This window comes from Chelonoidis abingdonii, chromosome 9 (genome assembly GCF_003597395.2).
Source record: "Chelonoidis abingdonii isolate Lonesome George chromosome 9, CheloAbing_2.0, whole genome shotgun sequence".
Classification (NCBI taxonomy): domain Eukaryota; kingdom Metazoa; phylum Chordata; order Testudines; family Testudinidae; genus Chelonoidis; species Chelonoidis abingdonii.
In genome coordinates this window covers 12,767,068-12,788,494 of record NC_133777.1, presented here as the reverse complement: position 1 = coordinate 12,788,494, position 21,427 = coordinate 12,767,068, and the positions used below count along the sequence as shown (strand labels likewise).

General features: G+C 43.7%; 1 protein-coding gene across 1 annotated transcript in view; it reads right to left on the bottom strand.

Annotated features, from left to right (window-relative positions):
* ADAP1 (ArfGAP with dual PH domains 1) overlaps positions 1-21,427 on the bottom strand; it is a 100,025-nt gene that overhangs the window by 57,392 nt on the left and 21,206 nt on the right. Inside the window, exons 3-4 of the mRNA XM_032771006.2 lie at positions 21,168-21,259; positions 8,197-8,279 (exon numbers count right to left, since the gene is read on the bottom strand). Coding sequence (XP_032626897.1) covers positions 8,197-8,279; positions 21,168-21,259 — 175 coding nt within the window. The remainder of the gene's footprint in view (positions 1-8,196; positions 8,280-21,167; positions 21,260-21,427) is intronic.

Here is a 21,427-nt window from a genome sequence, read left to right as displayed (position 1 = left end):
CCCTACTGGCTCCAGAAGTAAAACTGCGCAAAGACTGAGATGACGGTTATCTTCTCCCCCTCTGTTACTGTCTGCTGGCTATCATTGAGTGTGCCCCTGCGTGAGATCGGCCCATGGGAGGCGCAATAAGACAAACTGGAATGAATCATCTCCCGAGTTCAATAGCCTCGCTTTATGGTTTCTAAAATAGTCAGTCCTACCCAAGGTATATAGGGGCAAAGTGCTACTATGTCAGCGACCAGTGTATCACAGCACATGCTGCTCGTTGTCAGCTATTCACAGGGCGTAGTCTGCCCCTGGCGAACATCCCACCCGTTGCTCCCTCCTTGCCCCCAACCTTTCTGGTGCTACTGTGGCAGTGTTCCGCCCCTAAGTTGTTGTCATGAAGTTATAAAGAATGCAGGAATAAGAACAGAGAGCTTTTATGAGGATAAATGAGGGGGAGGGCAGCCTCCCGTGGGCATATGACAGTCCGGGCAGGCAATAAGGGTGCTGGGGGGAGAGAGCCGCAGCATGCCTGCTGCTTGACAGTCACGGCAGATAGCAGATTTTTCTTCACAGGAAAGGGAGGCGGGTGATTGAAGCTCAGCCGCCCAGTTGCCTATGATGAACAGGTTACTAGCCGTTTGTTCTATCTACGTAGTAAAGAATGAGTGACCTATGGATCATTCCGTGTTTTTACCCAGAGCACCCCCATATTCAGTTAAAAAAGCCTTGGAGGCCTCAGAGGGTTCATGAGGACAGGTTACGCGTCCTAGCACCGTCTGCCACCAAGAGAGGGGAGAGAGAGCGAATACTGCTCTTCACTGCTGCAGCATCGCGTGTCTACCGAGCAACATTCAGTAACACAGGGTGACATTGAAAGAAGTCAAGAAATGATTTCTTTCCTTTCTTTCAGTGTGGTGGGGGGAGGGAAGAAAGAAATCCGAGGAGCTATTCCCTGAACCACGCCAGACACTGGTGTTTGAACCTACAGACATTGGAGCTCAGCCAAGAATGCAAATGACTTTCATGAGCAACTGCTGGGACTGTGGGATAGCTGGAGTCCTCAGTACCCCCTCCCTCCATGAGCGTCTATTTGAGTCTCTGGCTTCCCGTTACGCTGTCACGCAGCACTGTGTAGCCTGGAGATTTTTCGAAGCGCTTTGGTATTTCATGTTCTGTAACGGAGCTATTGATAGAAGCAGATTGTCTCCCCATACAGCGATCAGATCCAGTATCTCCCGTACGGTCCATGCTGGAGATCTTTTTGGATTTGGGACTGCATCACCCCAGTGCTGATCAGAGCTCCGCGCTAGGCAAACAGGAAATGTAATTCAAAAGTTCGCGGGGCTTTTCTGTTACCTGCCTGCTGCATCCGAGTTAGATTGCTATCCAGAGCGGTCAGTGTGCACTGTGGATACTGCCGTGGGCCAATAACGTCGAGTTTCGCGTCCACACTAACCCTAATCCGATATGTTTATATCGATTTTAGCGCTAGCTCTTTCGTCTGGGAGGAGTACAGAACAATATAAGTGCTGCTTTCCAACGCCGAATTACTGTGCCTAGTGTGGCCGCGTGAAATCGAATTTATAATATCAGTTTTATGAAACCGATTTTAGCTAATTCGATATTATCGCGTAGTGTAGACGTGGCCTTAGTGACTTGGCTTTCAGTGGGATTAAGGCACTTTTGAAAATGTTCCCCTAAATGCTGACAGCTAACTATGATATTCCAAGGGAAAACGTTAAATTTTTCAAAATGATTGAGGGAAAGTGAAACTCTATCTAATGACTTCTGGTTCCAGATCTTCCCTATACTTTGTTTGGGATTATCTCCATTCCCAGTTCCAGACAAATTCAGAACTCATGCTCCATTAAACTGAGTTAAAAGGGAATAACGAGCTGTAGACTGACAGTAATTTAATCAGCTCATTTATCAAAAGGAACTAAGCCAGACTGAACCACACACAACGATCTGAGACACTTTAAAACTAGTATCATTATATGTCATTGTGCAACTAATGTTTCAATTGCCCGAGGAATGCAAACTTTCAGCATTAATCTAAATTACTGAGATGCAAATAGTTCTTTGCCTCAAAATTTGGCGAGGGTGAACAAGTTATTTAGCTCTAATACTACATTTGAAATTAAACAGCTCCCACAGATCAAAGGTATAACTCAGTTAAGTATCCATAACAGATCACTGAAGCATTTAATTGCTGTTTTGCTAATCTTCCTGCGTCATCTGAACTTGAACTGACTCCTCACTCTAAAATCTATGGGGCTAGTATACTCATTAATGATGGTCCTTCTGCAGCAATGAAACCATCAGAGTGTGTGTGCGCATGGCAGGGGAGAATCAAAGCATGGGAGCTGAAAGATATGGATGTAGCTGGGAACACCATGGGGTCTTACAGCTGCAGAGCAGGAGAGAAACTGCAAAATTCCTTTCATGGTGTTTTCAGTGCTAGGGTGACCAGACACCAAGTGTGAAAAATCGGGACGGGAGTAGGGGGTAATAGGAGCCTATATAAGAAAAAGACCCAAAAATCAGGACTGTCCCTATAAAATCACGACATCTGGTCACCCTAACCAGTGCATTCCCCCTTTGAGGGGCAGGAGGGAGGAAATGGCTGTTGCTTCCAAGTGTGACGTGATATCACTGGATGGCTCATCAGTAGCAGGGACTGAACCCAGAGATCTAAAAAGCACAAGCCTCTACTGCCTGCATTAGAAGGCCCAGGTGTATTACTTCAAATCCAGTAGCAGACTGTCACGGAGTCCCCGGGCGATGCTCTGGAACTGCTCCCCACAAAGCCAGGCAGGACTTTGAGGAGCCTCCTCTCCCTTGGAGCAGACTTGTTCAGGGCAAGAAGCTCACACGTCTTCACCTCCTGGGTCTCTCCTCGGAGCATTCAGCATCCTCTGCCCCTCCGTGTGCTTCCCACAGCGAGCCCACCCAGGCGGGGTCCTGGGGAAGCCACAGGGTTCTGCACCCCCACTTTGCAGTCAGACGTGACTCTCAGCCAGCAAAACAGAGGTTTATTCGATGACAGGAACAGGGTCTAAAACAGAGCTTGTAGATACAGCGAACCAGACCCCTCGGCTGGGTCCATTCTGGGGGGCAGTGAACCAGACCCCTAGGTCTGCACTTCACTCCTTGTCCCCAGGCAGCTACCGACTAACCTCCCTCCAGCCCCTCCTCTCTGCTCAGCTCCTTTCCCGGGCCAGGAGGTCACCTGATCCCTTTGTCTCCAACACTTTCAGCTGGCACCTTTGCAGAGGAGGGGCCCAGGCCATCAGTTGCTAGGAGACAGAGTGCCAGGCATTTAGGTGCACTGGCCCTTTGCTCTGCAGCAATCACACACCCTTATCCCACCACCTAGATACTTAAGAACTGCCTAGGGGACACTGAGGCACCAACACAGTATTCAGAGCAAACATTAAGAACAATCCCAGTTCGTCACACAGACCCATAGGTCTGTGTAGTCCAGCTATAGAGGGGGACAGAGACCCAAAGGTAGGAAGTATAACCTGCACATGGAAGAAGGCCAGAAAAACCCTACAGGTGCTCAAAGGGGATATGCTGCATCACAACATAAATGCATAAGTAGGAGCATGGTGGGGGGTCGGGGGGGGGAGCTTGAATTGATCTGTATTTGGGTTATGCTCCAGATTCCGGACAAGGCGTCCTGTACTTGGAGGTTGTTATTTATTACTAATGACGATTTCCCAAAAGCACCATTATCGCTAGATGCTGGAGACAAGACATCCAATTCCAAACCTCATCCCTCCCCCACCCACCCCAATCAAAAAGAAGGGTTTATTTTAATAAACATTAAACTAGGTACATTGGATGTTGATTTCTGAAGCCTGCAGACCCTTCGGGGAGTGAAGGGGGACGTGCTCCGATGACCCTTGGGGTATGAAATCAGAGCAGCAGTACATGTCCCATCTTACTCTGGCTGTAAGAGTGAATTCCCCCTCACCACTCCTATCCCCCCAGGCAGACTAACCTAGCAAAGAGGTCCAGTGACAGCTGGCTCAGGTGCTCTGCAAAACCTCTATGGGAGCAGCGAGGGAACCTTTTATTCCCTGCACAGCCCAGAGTCCTTCCTCTTCTTGCTCTCTGGCAGCTGCAGGGTTTACTCCAGGGGTTCTCAAACGGGGGGGTCGGGACTCCGCAGGGGGTTGCAAGGTTACTACATGGGGGGTTGCAAGCTGTCACCCACCACCCCAAATCCCGCTTTGTCTCCAGCGTTTATAATGGTGTTCAATATATAAAAAAGTGTTTTAATTTATAGGTGGGCTCACACTCAGAGGCTTGCCATATGAAAGAAGTCACCAGTAAAAAGTTTGAGAGCCACTGGTTTACTCACATCCTCCTGGCAGACTCTGTTCCTGCTTCCCTGTGCACCTCAGTCCTGACTTGCAACAGCTGACACTCCAGTCCCCAGAATCCTTTAGGCTGTGACTGTCAGTCAGGCTGCAGTAGTTTTTGTTTGGCATTTACAAACTCTAGACAATCTCTCCCCAGAGGCTGTTCAGAAACAGAGTAAGCTGAATTTCTGATCAGGGCTTCAAAAAATACTTGTCATTATTAGACTGGTTGGAAAAGGACCTTGCCTGGAGCTACTTAAAGAAGAGCATTCGTTTATTTTTTATGCAATTATTGCAAAGATATTAGAGCACAACATTGCCCCTGGGATTGGAAGATGGAACTAAATCTTCCAGCAAACACTAGGAAATGGATCCTGAGGTCTCTATTAGTAGCAAAATGTTTCATACTTGGAAACCAGCAATCTAGCGTCTCTCCAGGGAATTCAGAATGGTGAGAAAAATAGTCAAACATAGTGTTAAGGGGGAAACTTTACCTGGAAGACAAAAGAGGGAAAATGCACACTCCAGTGAGATGTGTTATGCATGGTTGTGATATAAGACACCTTTTGTATAGGAGGTCATTAATGACCACCAGCGGCCCAGATCCCCTGATGTGCTCCTGCAGTGCAAAGAAGCCGTATGCATAGCGGCAGCCAGCCACATACTGTTCGTTCCAGCATAGGGGAAATTGACCAAACTGGCATTGTGGTTCCTGAGCCACTTCATCCAGCATTTGGTGGGAAGGGTATGGCCACAGCATGCATTGTGGTCAGGACTAGGGCTGGTTGGAAGTGTTGCACTGAAACATTTTTTTCGATGAAAAATGCCATTTTCTTCAAAATCAAATCATTTCAAAAACTGTGTTGATTTCAAAGAACAGTCCCATGGGAAGAAATATTCTCAAATGACAAGCTTTTTCTTTAGTACAGTTTTCATTTCAGGGAATGAAACTAGGTAGAGTTTCATGTCAGAACTCCAAAATTTTGTTTCATTTTTATTGTATGGGTTTTTGTCAGTTTCAAATTATTTTTACATTTCATAACACATCAGTAGTAGCAGTGCATAATTTGTGGCTCCTGTTGAGTCGTTGACACAAAGTGACAAACTGTTTCATAAGAACAGGGACAGTAGAAACTTTGATATAGGAAAGCAAGATAAAATATTTCAACGTGTACTAGGCAGCAGCCACCCTTACTGAGCGAAAATTAATAAATAAAAAGACTATTTCAATTACAACATCATATTATGACAAGTCAGCAGCAGTAGCACATATTATGCACTACTGGTACTACCATGTTGTGAAATAATGTAAAAAATTATAAATATAACAATGAACAAATAAAAATGAAATTTTGGAATTCCAAAAGGAACATTTTTCAAAACTCAAATCTTTTGGAAATTCTGATTCATGGGAAATTTTGAAAATATTTGCTTTCATTCTGATTTGGACCAAGAACAAATTTTGAAATTTCCCGTGAACTGAATATTCCAAATTTCAACCATCTCTAGTCAGAACTTTCCTCTATCTTGACAAATTGCAGTTGATCTTGGAGCCATTTGCAGGCAGTGTAAATTAGAGCAGCTCTTAGGCTATTCTAACTTGGGTCAAATGACCAACCTGGCATGCAGCTGGCCCAGGACTGAGGGACAATAAAGTGGCTAACACGTTTTTTTTGCAAGCCCATGGCTGATTTGTATTGGGCATTCATTGGCTGCAGATCTTGGCTAATATTTCTAGATTACACTTGTGGCTAACATACATAGGCCCTGTGTCCGGTCTTAACTGTGACAAATTCTCTCTCTCCCTCCAAAAAAGATGAGCTAAAAGCATAAAACAATACATACGCATGTAGTGGCATTCCTTTGTCTAGAGACTGGCAGAAATGGTTGTCATTTAAAAATATCTCATTGTTCTATTTTGTTCTCTATTTAATTTTTCATGAAAACTTTTTAAAAAAGCAAAAAAAAACCAAACAAACCCCAAAATACAAAAATAAATAAAAAAAGAAAAACACTAGAGTGCATCAACGTGCTTAAACAATGCATAGCTTTTCCTGACTAATGAAGTTATCAGACAACGCCTGTAATATATGCAGCTAAAATTAACTCCTGTTTGAATCCTTGCTACAATATCTATTTAGAACTCTCAGAACACCTAAGCCCCAATCCAAAGCAAAGCACTTAAGCACATGCTTAACTTTAAACCCCAATCATTTTATGGAAGTTAACGGAATTACTCACGCGTTTGAAGTTAGACGTAATTAAAGTGCCTTAACATTAAAGATTAATATTCGGTGCACAGTAAAGTTGTCTAGGGGATTTTTATATATAGATCCATTTTAAAGGATATATACACCATCCATTAAAATTAGCTTTGAAAATCCATTAAAATTAGCTTTGAAAATCTCAAATACACCACTTTATATATATATTTTCTCTCTCTCTCTCTAATATGTACATTATATGTAGTGACATATAAACATAAAATGGCAGAGCAGAAATTCTTTGAATATAAACTGGGTATATATGAGGTCAGATTGTAACTGTGGCTCTATTAGCAGCAAACCACTGGTGCTACCTGCTCATTATTAGGCTTCACAACCAGCATGAAATTAATATTTTACCCTTTTCGTCACTAACACGGTCCTTGTTAATAAAATTATTCTGGTGCCATCCATGCAATTAGCTGGTGTGAAAATACAAAAAATAGTACAATATAAATACAGAATAAATTCAATGTCACCTTCATCTGGTGAAAAGAAAAAAGCAGGAAACCAGCCAATTTTCTGTTTTCTTTCACTTCACCCACAACAGCCTCAAAAGTAATGTTCGCCAAACCCCAAACTTCCACTTAAAAAGATCCCAACAAATTCTTCTGAAGATCCATCTGTTCCACAAGTCAATCTATCTACAAACACCACGATTCCTCGCTGTATTGTATTGCATTGCATGCACAGATTTGAACTATTTGGAAGAGAGACTTTGATGGCTGCATAGGAAGCCTTTTCAAACAGTACACTTGCTATGCCATGGGCTTGCCCCTGCTCCATTGAAGACAATAGGTGTTTTGCCATTGACCGCAATGGGAGAAGGATCAGTCCCTATATACATAAGTAATAACCTCCTGGCCTGAAGTTAATGGGGAGGTAGGAAGGATCTACATGACCTTTGAATCAAATCAGTTGGCTTAGCTATCATTGTGATACTTCTAAAGAATAACCCCCCAATTTATTTTGTTAAAAACAACAGTCAACTTGCATTTAATGGCACTTAAATGTAGGCTGAATTTTTGACCCTACTCACAAGAGAATGTACGTTTGTGTACACACACACACACACACACACACGAGGATGGTACTCACACATACATACACACATACATATACCATCACCTTGCATGAAAAACAATTTAAAGATATTGTCCCCAAATTCTTATGTACAAAGACATCACAACAAAACCAAATGAGTTAATAACCCCAATGGAAAACTCTTCCCAATGGAAAACTCTTACCAAGTAGTGACCTATATTTTAATTACTATTTGACACACCCAGCTACCAGAAAATATCCTATTTGTACTTTATTTTTTGGTCACAGGCATTGTCCAAAGCCCATTGAAGTCAACGAAATGACCCCTCCATTGACTTCACCGGGCTTTGGATCGGACTTGAAAGTCTCGACCCAATCCCAAGGGAAGTCTCTCCCCGAAGAGTTGCACTTTCCCCTCCTGTCTAGAGCGATGTAATTTTTCAATGTTGTAGAAAAGGAGACCACAGAAAGGAAATGGACACTTTTGTACACAGCAAAAATCATCTGCTGAGAATTTCTTTCACTACCTGCAGAATAAGGCTCTTGCTTCTCAGTGTAAATGAATTCTTTTCTTTCATATTTGGCTCTGATCCACTGTTCTCGTAGCAGTCTGAAAAAAAAAACACACACACACAGAAAAGGAGACATAGTCCAGAATAAGCTAAAAAAGAATTTATGATCATTAATTCTTCAATGGAAATGAGAGTGCAAGTTGAAAGCCCTCCAAAAATTAAACTGTACACCAGCCGGAGTCATTGGCTTGGCTTGTGGTTCCTCTGTTTGTCATTTAGACCACAAGTTGATTCCTGTACACACAATTCTAATGGAACTTTTTAAAATGTATATGTAAAAATTAGCAAAGTAACTCAGCACCTAGCCTCAGTGCAAGATGTCCTTCTTAACACAGGAGTAATTTCAAATATTATTTCATTTCAATTCGGAATGCTGGGCCAGGAAATACATTTGCTGGATTGAATTCTTTAACAAGGGGGATCGGTCCAGGAACAAAAGGAGACTATTGTCTCAGTGCTGACGGTATACAGCAGAAATCGGGCATGCCTATGGCAATACATTAAAATGGTTGACTTTTTAGCAATTAAAGATTGAGAGGTATCATCTCTTCTCAATGCCTGGAGCCTATGCAAAGAGATCTCTGTGCATCAACATGAGAAGGTAGTCCACAGTGTAAAAGAGATGAACTCAAAGCGCATAGCAGAAAACTTTGTAGAAAACCATCTGTCTATTGTTAAATGCCCAACATTTCCAACTGAAATCTCCAGAAAGGAAACTGGTGTCATTTATCTGGCACACAAGATATTTAGTTCCAGAAAAACCATTTAGATCAAAGATTACAAATAAGTTAAAATAAAAAAGTGACTGCTAGCATTAATCAGGGGACCTATGTGAGTTTGGCCGGGAATTTGCTGTAGCCTCAAGACTGTTTTAATTGGTCCTAACTGTCTATTGACCTACAATCTTAAGAGCAGCACGTGTTACTCCAAGTTTGTTTCTTTGTGGAACATTTAGAAGTAGGTTATACTGATCTCAGCAAAAGTATCACTCAGCAATCGCTTCGTATGGGGTTAGATTTGCTGATCATTTGCAGAACTCATTGCACTCCAACCCCATCATATCTGTGTGACCAAATAAACAAATAATGTGTGCACGGAAGGAAACCCAACATGTATTTATGCTTTTATGAAAATTAAACACAGTATCTGCTTAGCATAACTTCCTCGTTCTCAAAAAATGCTTCAGAGGAGAAAAAAAAAGTTTTTTAAAAATTAATATATTTGGATAAAGAACGCTGAGATAGCTCAAATGATGTCAGACTTCTATTACATCTGACCTCTCTGCCTTTTCACCTCCCTCTTCCCATCCATTTGTTCCTTCCTTTCCTTTTTTGCCTATTTGTGTATATCTTTTTCTTTTATTGTTACCCCACCCTAATGTATTATGTCTGTGTAATACTGCCTGAGTCTGTATTGTCTGGTCTTGCAACTTTGACAAGTTGTAAAGTTGCGTAATTGCATAATTTTATTGGATATCCTGTGAAATGTGCAGTATTTGGGTAGTACATACAAGCTGTAATTCATTTATCTTTTGTTTTTATTTGTTTCCTTATGAAAATTAATACAAAATTCATCATAAAAAATTCATTTCTAGCTTCAGCGAACAACTTAATCAAATTTACAAGAGAATATCCCTCCACATCTGTAGGTATAATCATTTCCTGGTCTGTAAATGTGGGGATAGTGATATTTCTTTTCTCCCACCCATTGTCTGTTTTATCTACTTAGATTATAAACTCTTCGGGGCAGGAGCTGACTGTCATTATGGGCGTGTCTATACCGCAAATGAAGGTGTGACTGGAGCACCGGTAGGCATATCCATGCTGTCTTTAATATAACAAGCACAGGTAAGAATAGTAGTGTAGACATGGTGGCATGGGCTAGCCACTTGAGTTCGAGCCTGCCAGGGAACAAGGATATGTACTCTGGGGGCTGGCCCATACCAAAGCCCATGTCGTCATGTCTACACTACTGCTGTTACTCATGCTAGTCAAATTTAGGCTAGCATGAGCATGCCTAACCGTGCTACCACTACACCTTCACATGCTGCGTAGACATACCCTGTGTATACAGACAGTGCCTAGTGTGGCAAACTCAGGACCATTAGCTACCAGGAGAGGGGTAGTAATTGGTCCCGGAAGGCTCAGCCCTGGAGGAATAAGGTTCAGCTGGGACAGGGGTTATCAGGGAACTAATTAGGTTCAGCTGGACCCAATTGCTGGAGATCTTTTTAAATCCTCCCTGGCAGGGGAGCAAGGAGAGGGGGGAGGAAGAGAGAAGCAGAGTAGCTGCCAGCAAGTAGGGGCAGCTGAACTCTGAGACTCTTCCTGCAAGGCAGATTGCATTCTCCCCAGAAGGAGAGGAAACTAGAGCAAGGGGCTGGCTGAGAAGGGATCAGCCAGACCCTGCGAGATTGGGAAAGTTTTTTTTTCTTTTACTTTGCCCAAGCCTGTGTCTCCGAGGCTAAGAAGGTCTGAGCTAACAATAGGAGAGGCAGGTACTTTGCCACACTAGGCCAACAGCGCCTGATCTAAGTTGTGAACTCTAGGCATTACTGCAATATAAATGTATTGGGTCTGTCTTTCCCCCTCTGCCTCCAAATCCTTTTTCATCTTATTTTCATATCTGATCCATAATTGTTAGGTTTGTAGCTGCAATTTAGACTGTACACTCTACAGAGGAGCATAGATCTTGTCTTCTTATGTTTGTAAAGTGATACGTGGCTGGATTTCTGCGCTGGTGTGAGCACGAGTTGCAAGTGGTTAGGACCAATGAGGATCATGCCTCAACTGAAGGCTTCAGAACATGGAGCCTACTGATCTCAATGGGAGTCCTTCCACTGTTTTCACTGGACTTTGGATGAGACCCATGTTTCACTTTAACGCACCCTTGGGGCTGCTCTACATACGTGCTGTAAACTTATTTCTGCATGTTTGATTTCAGCTGTATTTACCATGACATAGGCTCTACATAAACTAAACTGAAGGGTAAAGAAGTAAAGAATTAAAAAAGTTGGAACAGACAATACATGCCAACATAGGACCAAATATGCAAAACTCCCATTAACATCAATAGGAGTTCTCTAAACAGAAATAACTGCAGCCATTTTTTAGGTTTATAGTGACCAGTGGGCCCACTAATGAGGTTGATATTTCTAGGGATGATCCAATTCTATTTCTAAACTAGGAAGATACACAGCTTTTGCAATCTGATCCAAAACTTGCAGCCCACCTAAAGTCTGCCAGACTGTTAGATACAGGGAACGTGTCATTCCTGGCAACTGACCAGAAAGATGGTAGTGGGCTCTTTGTTCTGTAATCAACACAATAGCAAACGGAGATCAAAAATCCAAATGAAAGCAACATTTAATGGAGGAGAAAGAGAAAACAGAACATGAATATGCTACTATATGAAAGAGATGGCAGAACTAGAGGTCTAAGAAGGGGTCAGATGGCGTTGTGCTTGAGAACTGCAAATCTCATAATATTTTATTTACTTGTTTGCCTTTGGAAATGAAGAATGTGCCATTGACAAAGCAGATGGTTTCAGGTCAAAGAGACAGCAGTAAAGGTTCCAGATGGAGTCAGTCGAGTCATTTTAGTTCTGAGTCAGATGCCATTTAAAATGAAACAAGTAGCTGGCATAGATTCAGGACAAGTCTCTGTCTAATGATGTTTTAAAAAAATACCACATCACGGGAAAAATATATTTATGTAAATGAAATTAATAGGAAAGACATAGATGTCTTCCTCCTTTCCTCACTGCTTCAAAGCCATTTTCTACTGAAAATATAAAGCAAAAACACCAGAAGTGTCCAGTGAAGAGCTGGCTGGAGAATAGAGCATTTTCCCCATGAAAAATGTTGATGAAAAAAATTCATTTTAATCAAAACAATTTTTCCGTGGAACGTTTAGACTTATTGTTGAAAGCCTAAAAATGTTTGGCTGAAAATGTAAAGTTTTGGTTGGGAAAAATTGAAATGAAATATTGGGTCAATCCAAATAGAACATTCCATTTTGGAGCAGTCTGACAAACTGTATCTGCCTGCACTGACACAGTGCTTCATGGGAGGTGTAACTGGCATACTTTATGCCCCTGTTCTCCCTGGTTGGACTACATCTTCCATGATGCCCCATGCCTTCTCGCTTGCATCATGGAGGTCACGTGGCTCTGAGGCATTATGGGATATGTAGTTCAGCTACAAAAGTCTAGCCCATATAGGAAAATAGGGGCATAAGGCACCAAAACTATGACTCCCATGTAGCACTGTGATGGCTCATGAAGATGCAGTTTAATATTGAATCAAGCCAAAACAAAGCAGTGGGATTTGGGACATGTCCTTTCTGAATGGAAAGTTTTGGTTTTCAGGTGCTGGGTTTTTTTGACAAAAAAAAGTTTCCACAGAAAGCAGACACATTTCACAAACAATTTTGTTTAATCAAAAACACAGTTTTCCATGAAGAAACTGTTTTGATTGAAAATTTTCAACTTGCTCTAGTCCAATGCCAATTTTCCTTGAATAAATGGTCTCCCTCCAGCTTCAGAGATATGAAAAAAGAAAAGCAAACAAAAAGCAAACAAAAAACACTTATACTCTGGTTAAAAACAACACCTGCTCAGTTAAAGTCATTGCATAGGGGTGGGCCAATTAAACACCACATCTAGCTCACAGCAGCATTACTTTTGAGACTGTTGAGCATTTGGGTTAGAAATGTGCAGGAAACAGCCTGCCTATCTGTACTATTGTAACACAGAACTCCTCTGTGAATTAAATAAATCGATATGAATGAATAGCCGTTAGAATTTATGACAAAAGACAAGATGATTTGTATGGGGGGAGATTCCCATAGCACCGAATCAAGGAAAGTGCATAGATGACAAGCAATCACATGCCAGTAGAACTTTCCAAACTCAGACAAGAGTTTCAGAAGTGACCAGTGATTCTGGGTGTCCAACTTGAGACACCATAAAGAGTTCTGATTTAGAAAGCGCTGAGCATCTGCTCTCTGAAAACAGGTCATTTTACAAAGTCTCAAGTTGGGCACCCAAAAAAGCCAATGGTGACTTTTGAAAATGTTGGCCTTAATACCTTAGTAAGTAGGCAGGAGTCAGGTATAAAATGAAATCCTTTAACCACAATGTTTTATAGCTAAAGGGAAAGATCTTGTTAGTACTGATACCAGATTCCAGTAGCATTGGTTATTGTCATGTTTCCATGACGTATCCTTGTTTTCATAGGCTTACAACTTTCTGAAACACTCATCTGGGGAAGCAACAATTTGGAAACTGTGCCTCAGAGCCACATGTTGATAACAACTAGGGTTTGCACAGAGAGCTTCTGACAGTATGGCAGTAAAGCTACAGAGAACAACAACTGGTTAATTCTGCAACACGTGCAGTGTGTTGTGGCTCACATCTACCTGCAGGTATCCCACAGCCCTTGAAGATTCTAACCTTTCTCAGACCAACCTATGCTGCTGTTTGCCTTACCAGGATTGCACTTCTGTGTGCCAAGCAGGACTTACTCCAACATATTATTTGTATTACAAGAGCACCTAGAGGCCCCAAACTGAAACTAGGGCCTTGCTGTGCTAGGGGCTGTACAAACACTTAACAAGAGAGCATCTGTGCCTCGGACAGCTTACACTCTCAACAGACAGCATGAGTGGGGAAACAAGCAGAGATGGGATACGACTTGCCAATGGTTATAGAGCAAGTCAGAGGTAAACTGGGAGTATTGCCCAGTTCTCCTGATTCCCAGTCCAGGGTCTCACTCACTGGACCTCACTGCCTCTTCTCAGAGCAGCTTAAGCCGATGTAGCAGAGGGTGTAGTAGCACCAAATTGGTGCCAGTGTTGTATGATGCTTCTCTTCAGGTTGGACCTGAATACGTAGGTGAAATGCAAAAAGACCCCTAATGGGATGTGTTCACACTACAAAACAGATGAAGCACAGAGGCAAATAAAAACGGAGGATTTTTTAATTATTATTATTTTTTAAGTTTGACACAAGATTTCTGCTAATTATCTACAGTTTTCACAGTCAAGTGCCACAGGCCAACTAACCAGACACAGACCCCCTGTGGCTTAGGTTACCATCCAGTCCCCTTGTAGCACCCTTTTTAACAGGTGGGGGAAGCAAATTTTCAAACTCCATCTTCTGTGTGAGAACTGCCTTGCTTAAAGATACAAAAACCCAAATGAGAAAAAAAGTCATGTTTTTTGTTAAAAGGCCACCTGTTGTGTGATTCAAGTATGGAAAATTCACAATAGTACAAACATAGGACCTGCTAAAAGAAGCATGTGGCCTGTGAGACAAAGGATCTCCCGCAATGCTCCATATCCTGATGATTTATCGAGCCCCAACAACTGCTCGGTGCTGTATAAAATGTAGAAGACAAGGTCACCATCACCATAGTTACCTACATTAGCTAATGCCCATTTATGATGGTTTCAGAAGTCTCACTTATTTCCAAAAAAAAAATGACTACACCAAATAAAATAATTGTCCTCCACAAATCACAACTGGTATCCCAGAGCTGGTATGGAGGGCAATCAACCCAATCTTGCTTAACATAGACAGACTACAGTGGCATGGCTAGAAAGCAAACACAAATTAGAATGCACCGCTAGAGCCTCGCTTAATAGGCCTAATCCAAAAGCCCTTTAAAGTCCATGGCACTCTTTCCCTTGTCTTCACTGGCCTTTGGTTATGGCCCAAAGGTAGCTATGCAAATGGGGAGATAGTCTTCTCCCTTAGCAGATCTGTTCCATGCATGTTTTCACACCTGCTGCCTTCAGAGACATAAATGTGGGTCCACTGCATTTGATTTTGTGAGGTCTGAAGAGGTGACCAGCTATGAGCGTGAGAGCTGGATCCTAACTTTGTTTGCAGAATATCAACAGACCAGCTTCCTAAATTCCAGTTTGTTACATTTGTGCAAATCCACTTAGGGCAATAGAGTTACACAGCTGTAACTGATGGCATGATCTAAAAACAGTGGGGTTGCACAGACAAAAGGGAAAAAAACTGGGCAGACTTCGGCAAACAGAAACCACATTACTGATGCTGCTACAGCGGCTGCATGGGCAGGGGAGCACCCAGCTTTACTTTCAGAGCCCAGCATGGGTTTGCAGGGCTGGTAGTTAGGGAAAAAAAGAAACACAGAACAGAATAAGAGAGCATCTAACTATCTGTAAATTGAGCACATTAAACCTGGAAAAAAAATATCAATAAATATACATAGCTGCTTTTCCAACTAGAACAGCGCTTTGAATGACTGAACACATTTTTAAAGTACTTACAATTGCACAACAGCAATGATATTAGAACCCACTTTTTTTCTACCGATAATTATCTCTCTTTAATATCTATAGGACTATCCAGGGCACGGACCCTACTGGGACATTGCTTTTCTTGGAGGATTTGAAAGCACCTGACCGCTCTGGTTTGTCATCTCATCGCACGCCAGGTATGGCAACAGCCCACGATACTTTGTGCTCTTTTATTTAAATCTAATGTGTCCCCCCACTCCCACCATAAGCACTTGGGCACTGAAAGCTGATTCATTAAAATATGTTGTTGTTAAAGATGAAGGGCTTGGCGCTGCTTTCACTCACATTAATATAAGCCTGGAATAATCAAGATCAAAACCTGGTCCAAAGAACTTTATAGACTGAGGCAACACACTAGATTTCACTTACAGCATTAGGCATGCCCAGCCTCACGGAGTGCCACCGTAGGATTACGACTCAGTCTGAACATCTTGCTGCTGGTAAGTAGTGAGTGAAGGTGTGGATTTAGATCCACAGAAAGTAAAGCCATATACAGAGGGGCATTTCTGTATTTTTCTAATCAGTTTTCAACCACCTGTGTGGCCAAATTAAGACTTGTCTTTGTCTCTGTTGAGAAGTATTGGTATGTTTCCTTCTTCATCCACAGCTCACCTGTACGTCTACACTGCAGCTGGGACTGAGCCTCCCAGCCCAGGCAGACAGACTCACACTAGGAGGCTCAAGCTAGCACACTAAATAGAGCAGTGTGTATGTTGCAGCCCTGGTGGAGACTCAGGCTAACTACCTGAACTCAGACCCTGGGGGTCAGGTGGCCTTGAGGCAGGAACGCCAGAAGCTCCTGAGAAGGGGACCCCTCCCCACTCCATCTCTTTCCCCAGACCTCTGCCCCTACCCTGCCTCTTCCCCCGGGTCCCGCATGCCACTTGCTCCTCTCTGCCCGTCCCCCTCCCCCGCTCTCCCTTAAGACTATGCCTTCCCACTTGTAAAAGCGATGGGGCCCTGGCCCCCTGGATCCTATGTTCTGGCACCCCTGACTTGAGGGCTTCAGCCACTGCCCGACCTACCTCCTGAAGTGCAACGTCCACACTGCTATTTTTATCATGCTAGTTCCAGCTAGCGTGAGTCTGTCCACAGGGCTGGAAGGCTCCTCTGGTTAGAGCCTGATCCTAAAAATTCTTACTCGCATGTGCAGTCCTTGCTCATAGCGAAGTGTGAGTAGTCTTTCCCAGTAGGACCACTCCTGCGAGTCCGAGGCTGCAGGAACAGGCATGTCAATCACACCCTCCATGTCTGACTGTTTCCTAAATAGCCCTCCACTCCCTAGCAAGGAGGGGTGGCTAGATACTGTAGCAAATCAATGTGAGTAATGAACACCGGACCTGGATGCCTGTGGGCTGCCAGATGACTGATAGCTGTTTTCCTGTCCTAGCCCATCTCTAAAGGGTTGCTTGCCTCAGGCCACTCATGTACCTCACCTGTAATTTAAACTGTATTGAAAGCCTCTCTCAGTTTCACCAGAACAATGGATTGTTGCCTTACTGTTCTTGATGTTGCTAGGACAGTTTAATAAGCTGGCATGTAAACACCCAAAGCACATGGAATCGCCTGAGAGGATGCTATGGAGTGCATTTGTAGACAGCGTCCAGGTGTGTTTTAAAGCACGGTGTTGTCTAATTTTGCTCAGAGTAAGTACAGACAACACAATGGATGAAACACTGCCAGCATCTGGCCTGTGTTAGGCTCTCTCTAGGAAAGCCTGATATGCAGCGAACAGAGCTAGACTAACTGGGCTTGGAAACAGCTGCAGATGTAGTCACAGGCCCTAAAGTGGACAGTTTGCTCTTCTAGCTACAGACTATCCAGGAGTCTCAATTGCACTGGAATTAAGTAATTTCTGTCTATACTGGTAGGACGACTGGATTTCAGATCACTTTCCTCATCTGTATCACAAGAGATGCTAAGGCAGGAAAATGAACATGACTAATGCTCTGCACAGAATCTTTCAAGAGGCTGTAAACAGATTGTTGGTTTCAGTCCAGCAACCCAAGAGAGAAAATCAGCAGCAGTTTCTTCTCGCACATTCACAGAGCCGAATGATGGCAACCATTCCCACAGCAGTTAATCCATAAGGGTGAGCTGAGTTAGGAAGCTGCAGTCTTGCACTGGGGCAACGTAGAGCTGCACCGCTCCAGTGGGGACTCTGGGAGACATGCTTCAAGGGTGTCACCTGGTCTGTAAGAGGATGGAGGCTGTTAAACCATTCATTAAGGGGTGCTCCCCTCCATGGCCAGCACTGCTTATCCATGGGGTTAAGGAGTGGCTGGGAAGTTGACAGGGAAGGCTCTTGTGCCCTTTCTTCTCCATATGCACCTGGGGGGCCGGACACTATTGGATCCTTTGCTTGGTGTCAGGGGCGGCTCTATGTATTTTGCTGCCTTGAGCACGGCAGTCAGGTGGCTTTTGATGGCATGCCTGTGGGAGGTCCGCCAGTCCTGTGCCTTCGGCGTACCTGCTGCCGAATTGCTGCTGAAGCCACGAGACCGGCGGACCTCCTGCAGGCATGCCACCAAAGGCAGACTCACTGCCGCCCTCACGGCAACCGGGAGTCTGCCCCCACAAGGCTTGCTGCCCCAGGCACGTGCTTGGTGCACTGGTGCCTGGAGCTGCCTCTGCTTGGTGTCATTCTTAGAAGAGCCCTGTCCCTTCCTTAGGCACAGTGCAACCTGTCTGAAGGGACCACCCCAGGGGCGAACAAAAACTTGGCTATCCACCAAGACGTGTCTTTAACCAAAGGTCAATCAAAACTGCATGAGAAATCTTGGGGATGATTATGTAAGCATTATTGTCACTACTTGTGAACAGGGAAATTGGGTCAAAGAGACTCAGTGGCTTGCGGGAGGTGGAGGGGGCACTGTGCTCTTGTCGATTCAGCATGGGAATGGCAGGCAGGCGGCACCAGCTTGTGTCACTGTTGGGCCGTGCGACCTTGGACAAGTCACTTCACTTCCTCCAAACCTCGGCTGGGATGCAATCATATTTACATAACTTTCCAGGGGAACTAGGAGGCCTTATTAAATAATAGGCCTTGTCTTCCAAACTTATTTGTGAACGTAGCTTTTCATCACAGGGGAAATCCCATTGACATTAATGGGACTTACTCACACGAGCAGCATTTATAAGGTCTGGCTCAACATCTGATGCATGCAAGCAAAGCATTAAGGCCAGGCAGAGGCAGGAACAGATCCTGGCACATTCTGAGTGCCCAGCCCTGTAATGAAACATCACAGGAGATCACGCAGTCCCGGATTCGCAGACGCGCTCCAGCATGGTCCAAACGGGAGGTACTGGGTCTCATCACATCTTGGGGAGACAAGTCTGTTATGGCAGAACTACATTCCAAAAAAAGGAATGCAAATACGTACGCTAAAGTCTCCAGGGCCATGAGGGAAAGATAGAAACATGAGGGGACATGCAAAGTGGATTCATAGTACCAGGAGACAGGCGGTACATCGTGCTGCACGGTCTGCTGGTAGTATGGCGTATGCTGTAGCTTTCACAGAGGGAGGAGCGAGTGACGGCACACACCCAGAAACATCTGCGAGAATGTTTTTGCCCCATCGTGCCCTGGGAGCTTAACCCACAATTCCAATGGGCAGCAGAGACTGCGGGAACTGTGGGATAGCTTCCCACAGTGCACCACTCTGACATTCGATGCTAGCCTCAGTACTGTGAATGTACTCTGACGAATTCATGCGCTTTAGTGGGGACACACAAAACCAAATGTATAAAATCGCTTCCGAAAAATAAGCTAGAATTAATTTCTTACTGTAGACATACCCTCAGTTTCAGAGGCATTGAGACCATGTGGCCCAACTTGCTTAAGTACAAGTATGATCTCTTGAGGGGAGGGGAAGGTCTGCACCACAGAAGGGGTTCCTCCAAGGGACAGTTTGAAAGCTGGGGCAGAGCACACATCTTGTCAATCCATGACAGGTGACAAAGTGGTGCTGTCATTTGCCAATTGGCCAACACTATGACCTCGCTCCTGGAAGTACTGCCTTCCAGGGGCCCAATCCTGGCTTCAATTGGTGTCAAGAGCATACTGGTCTTTGCAGGATCAGGCCCTAGAGAGGAGTCTAATCAGACAAGCAACAAACCAATTTTCTCCCCTCCCTCCAAATGCCGGAGCAGGGTAATTTTGGACATACAATGGCACCTTCGTCATGTTGGATTCCACCACTCTAAGTGTTTACCCGCACAGTACTGTGTAGAATCTCTCTTTGATTGTCCTATCCTGGAAGATTATGCCTTGGGGATATGATGCTAGCTTTGGCACTATGGAAAAGAGCATCTTGAGATTACAAATAACTACATAGCATCTAGTATATCACATCTAGGTCCACGATTTCATGCAGAAGGGCTATTTAAAAAGGTGGAAGAGAGTCTAAAAACCATAGTTAAAAACTGACCTTTTTATAGCCTTAGAAAGTTGCAAGGGTCTAGGGAATGAGCAATCTATTGACTCTTCCCTGCCCCATCCAACTGTAAAAGCAGCAGAGAATCCTGTGGCACCTTATAGACTAACAGACATTTTGGAGCATGAGCTTTCGTGGGTGAATACCCGCTTCGTTGGATGCATGTAGTGGAAGTTTCCAGGGGCAGGTATATATATGCTAGCAAGCAAGCTAGAGATAACAAGGTTAGTTCAATCAGGGAGGATGAGGCCCTGTTCTAGTAGCTGAGGTGTGAAAACCAAGAGAGGAGAAACTGGTTCTGTAGTTGGCAAGAGCAAATTCACAGTCTTTGGTTCAATCCTGAAGCTGATGTGTCCAAATTTGCGAGGATGAACTAGAAACTCCGCAGTTTCTCTCTTGAAGTCTGGTCCTGGAATTTTTTTTTGCTGCAGGATGCCACCTTAGGTTCTGCTATGTGTGGCAGTGAGTTGAAGTGCTTCTCTACAAGTTTTTGTATATTGGCCATTCTAATGTCTGATTGTGTCCATTTACCTTCCTCTGAGCCACACAACCTATAGACAACTTAAGGTGGCATCCTGCAAGCAAAAGAACTTCAGGACCAGAACTACAGAGAAACGGCTGAGCTCACGTTCATCTGCAAATTTGACACCATCAGCTTCAGATTGAACAGAAGACTGTAGAATGGCTTGTGCAATACAGAACCAGGATATCTCCTCTATTGGTTTTCACACCTCAGCTGCTAGACCAGGGCCTCATCCTCCCTGATTGAACTAACCTCGTTATCTCTAGCTTGCTTGCTAGCATATATATACCTGCTCCTGGAAACTTCCACTACATGCATCCGACAAAGTGGGTATTCACCCACGAAAGCTCATGCTCCAAAACGTCTATTAGTCTATAAGGTGCCACAGGATTCTCTGCTGCTTTTACAGATCCAGACTAACACGGCTACCCCTCTGACACCTGACATCCAACTGTAGTTATTACTAGCGTACCATATAAATCCAGAGGACTGGAACTTCTCAAGGCCCTTTATAACTGAAACCCCGCTGTGAATTCAAAACAAAACAAAACCCTGAAAACTAAAATATTACAGAGACTGCAGTTGCACAAACAAATAAATGTTGTTTACCAGTGAAAATATGTAGTTACTTACTGACAGTCAGGAAATGTTGGCTTGTAATAAAATGGTGGTATTTTAGATTCATATCTTGCTTTTGCTACATTGTTTCCATTTGCGGCCATAAACTGTAGGAGGGGGAAAAAAAAAGAAGAGAGAAAGAGAAAAAAATTAAGCAATTTTAGCTCTGGTTCCTTCACCCGTGTCTGGTTCTACAGAGTAGTAACAGTACCCAGTTCTGCACACACATATGACAACAGTTCATTGAGGCGTCTTATGGAAGATCTTGTAGTAGT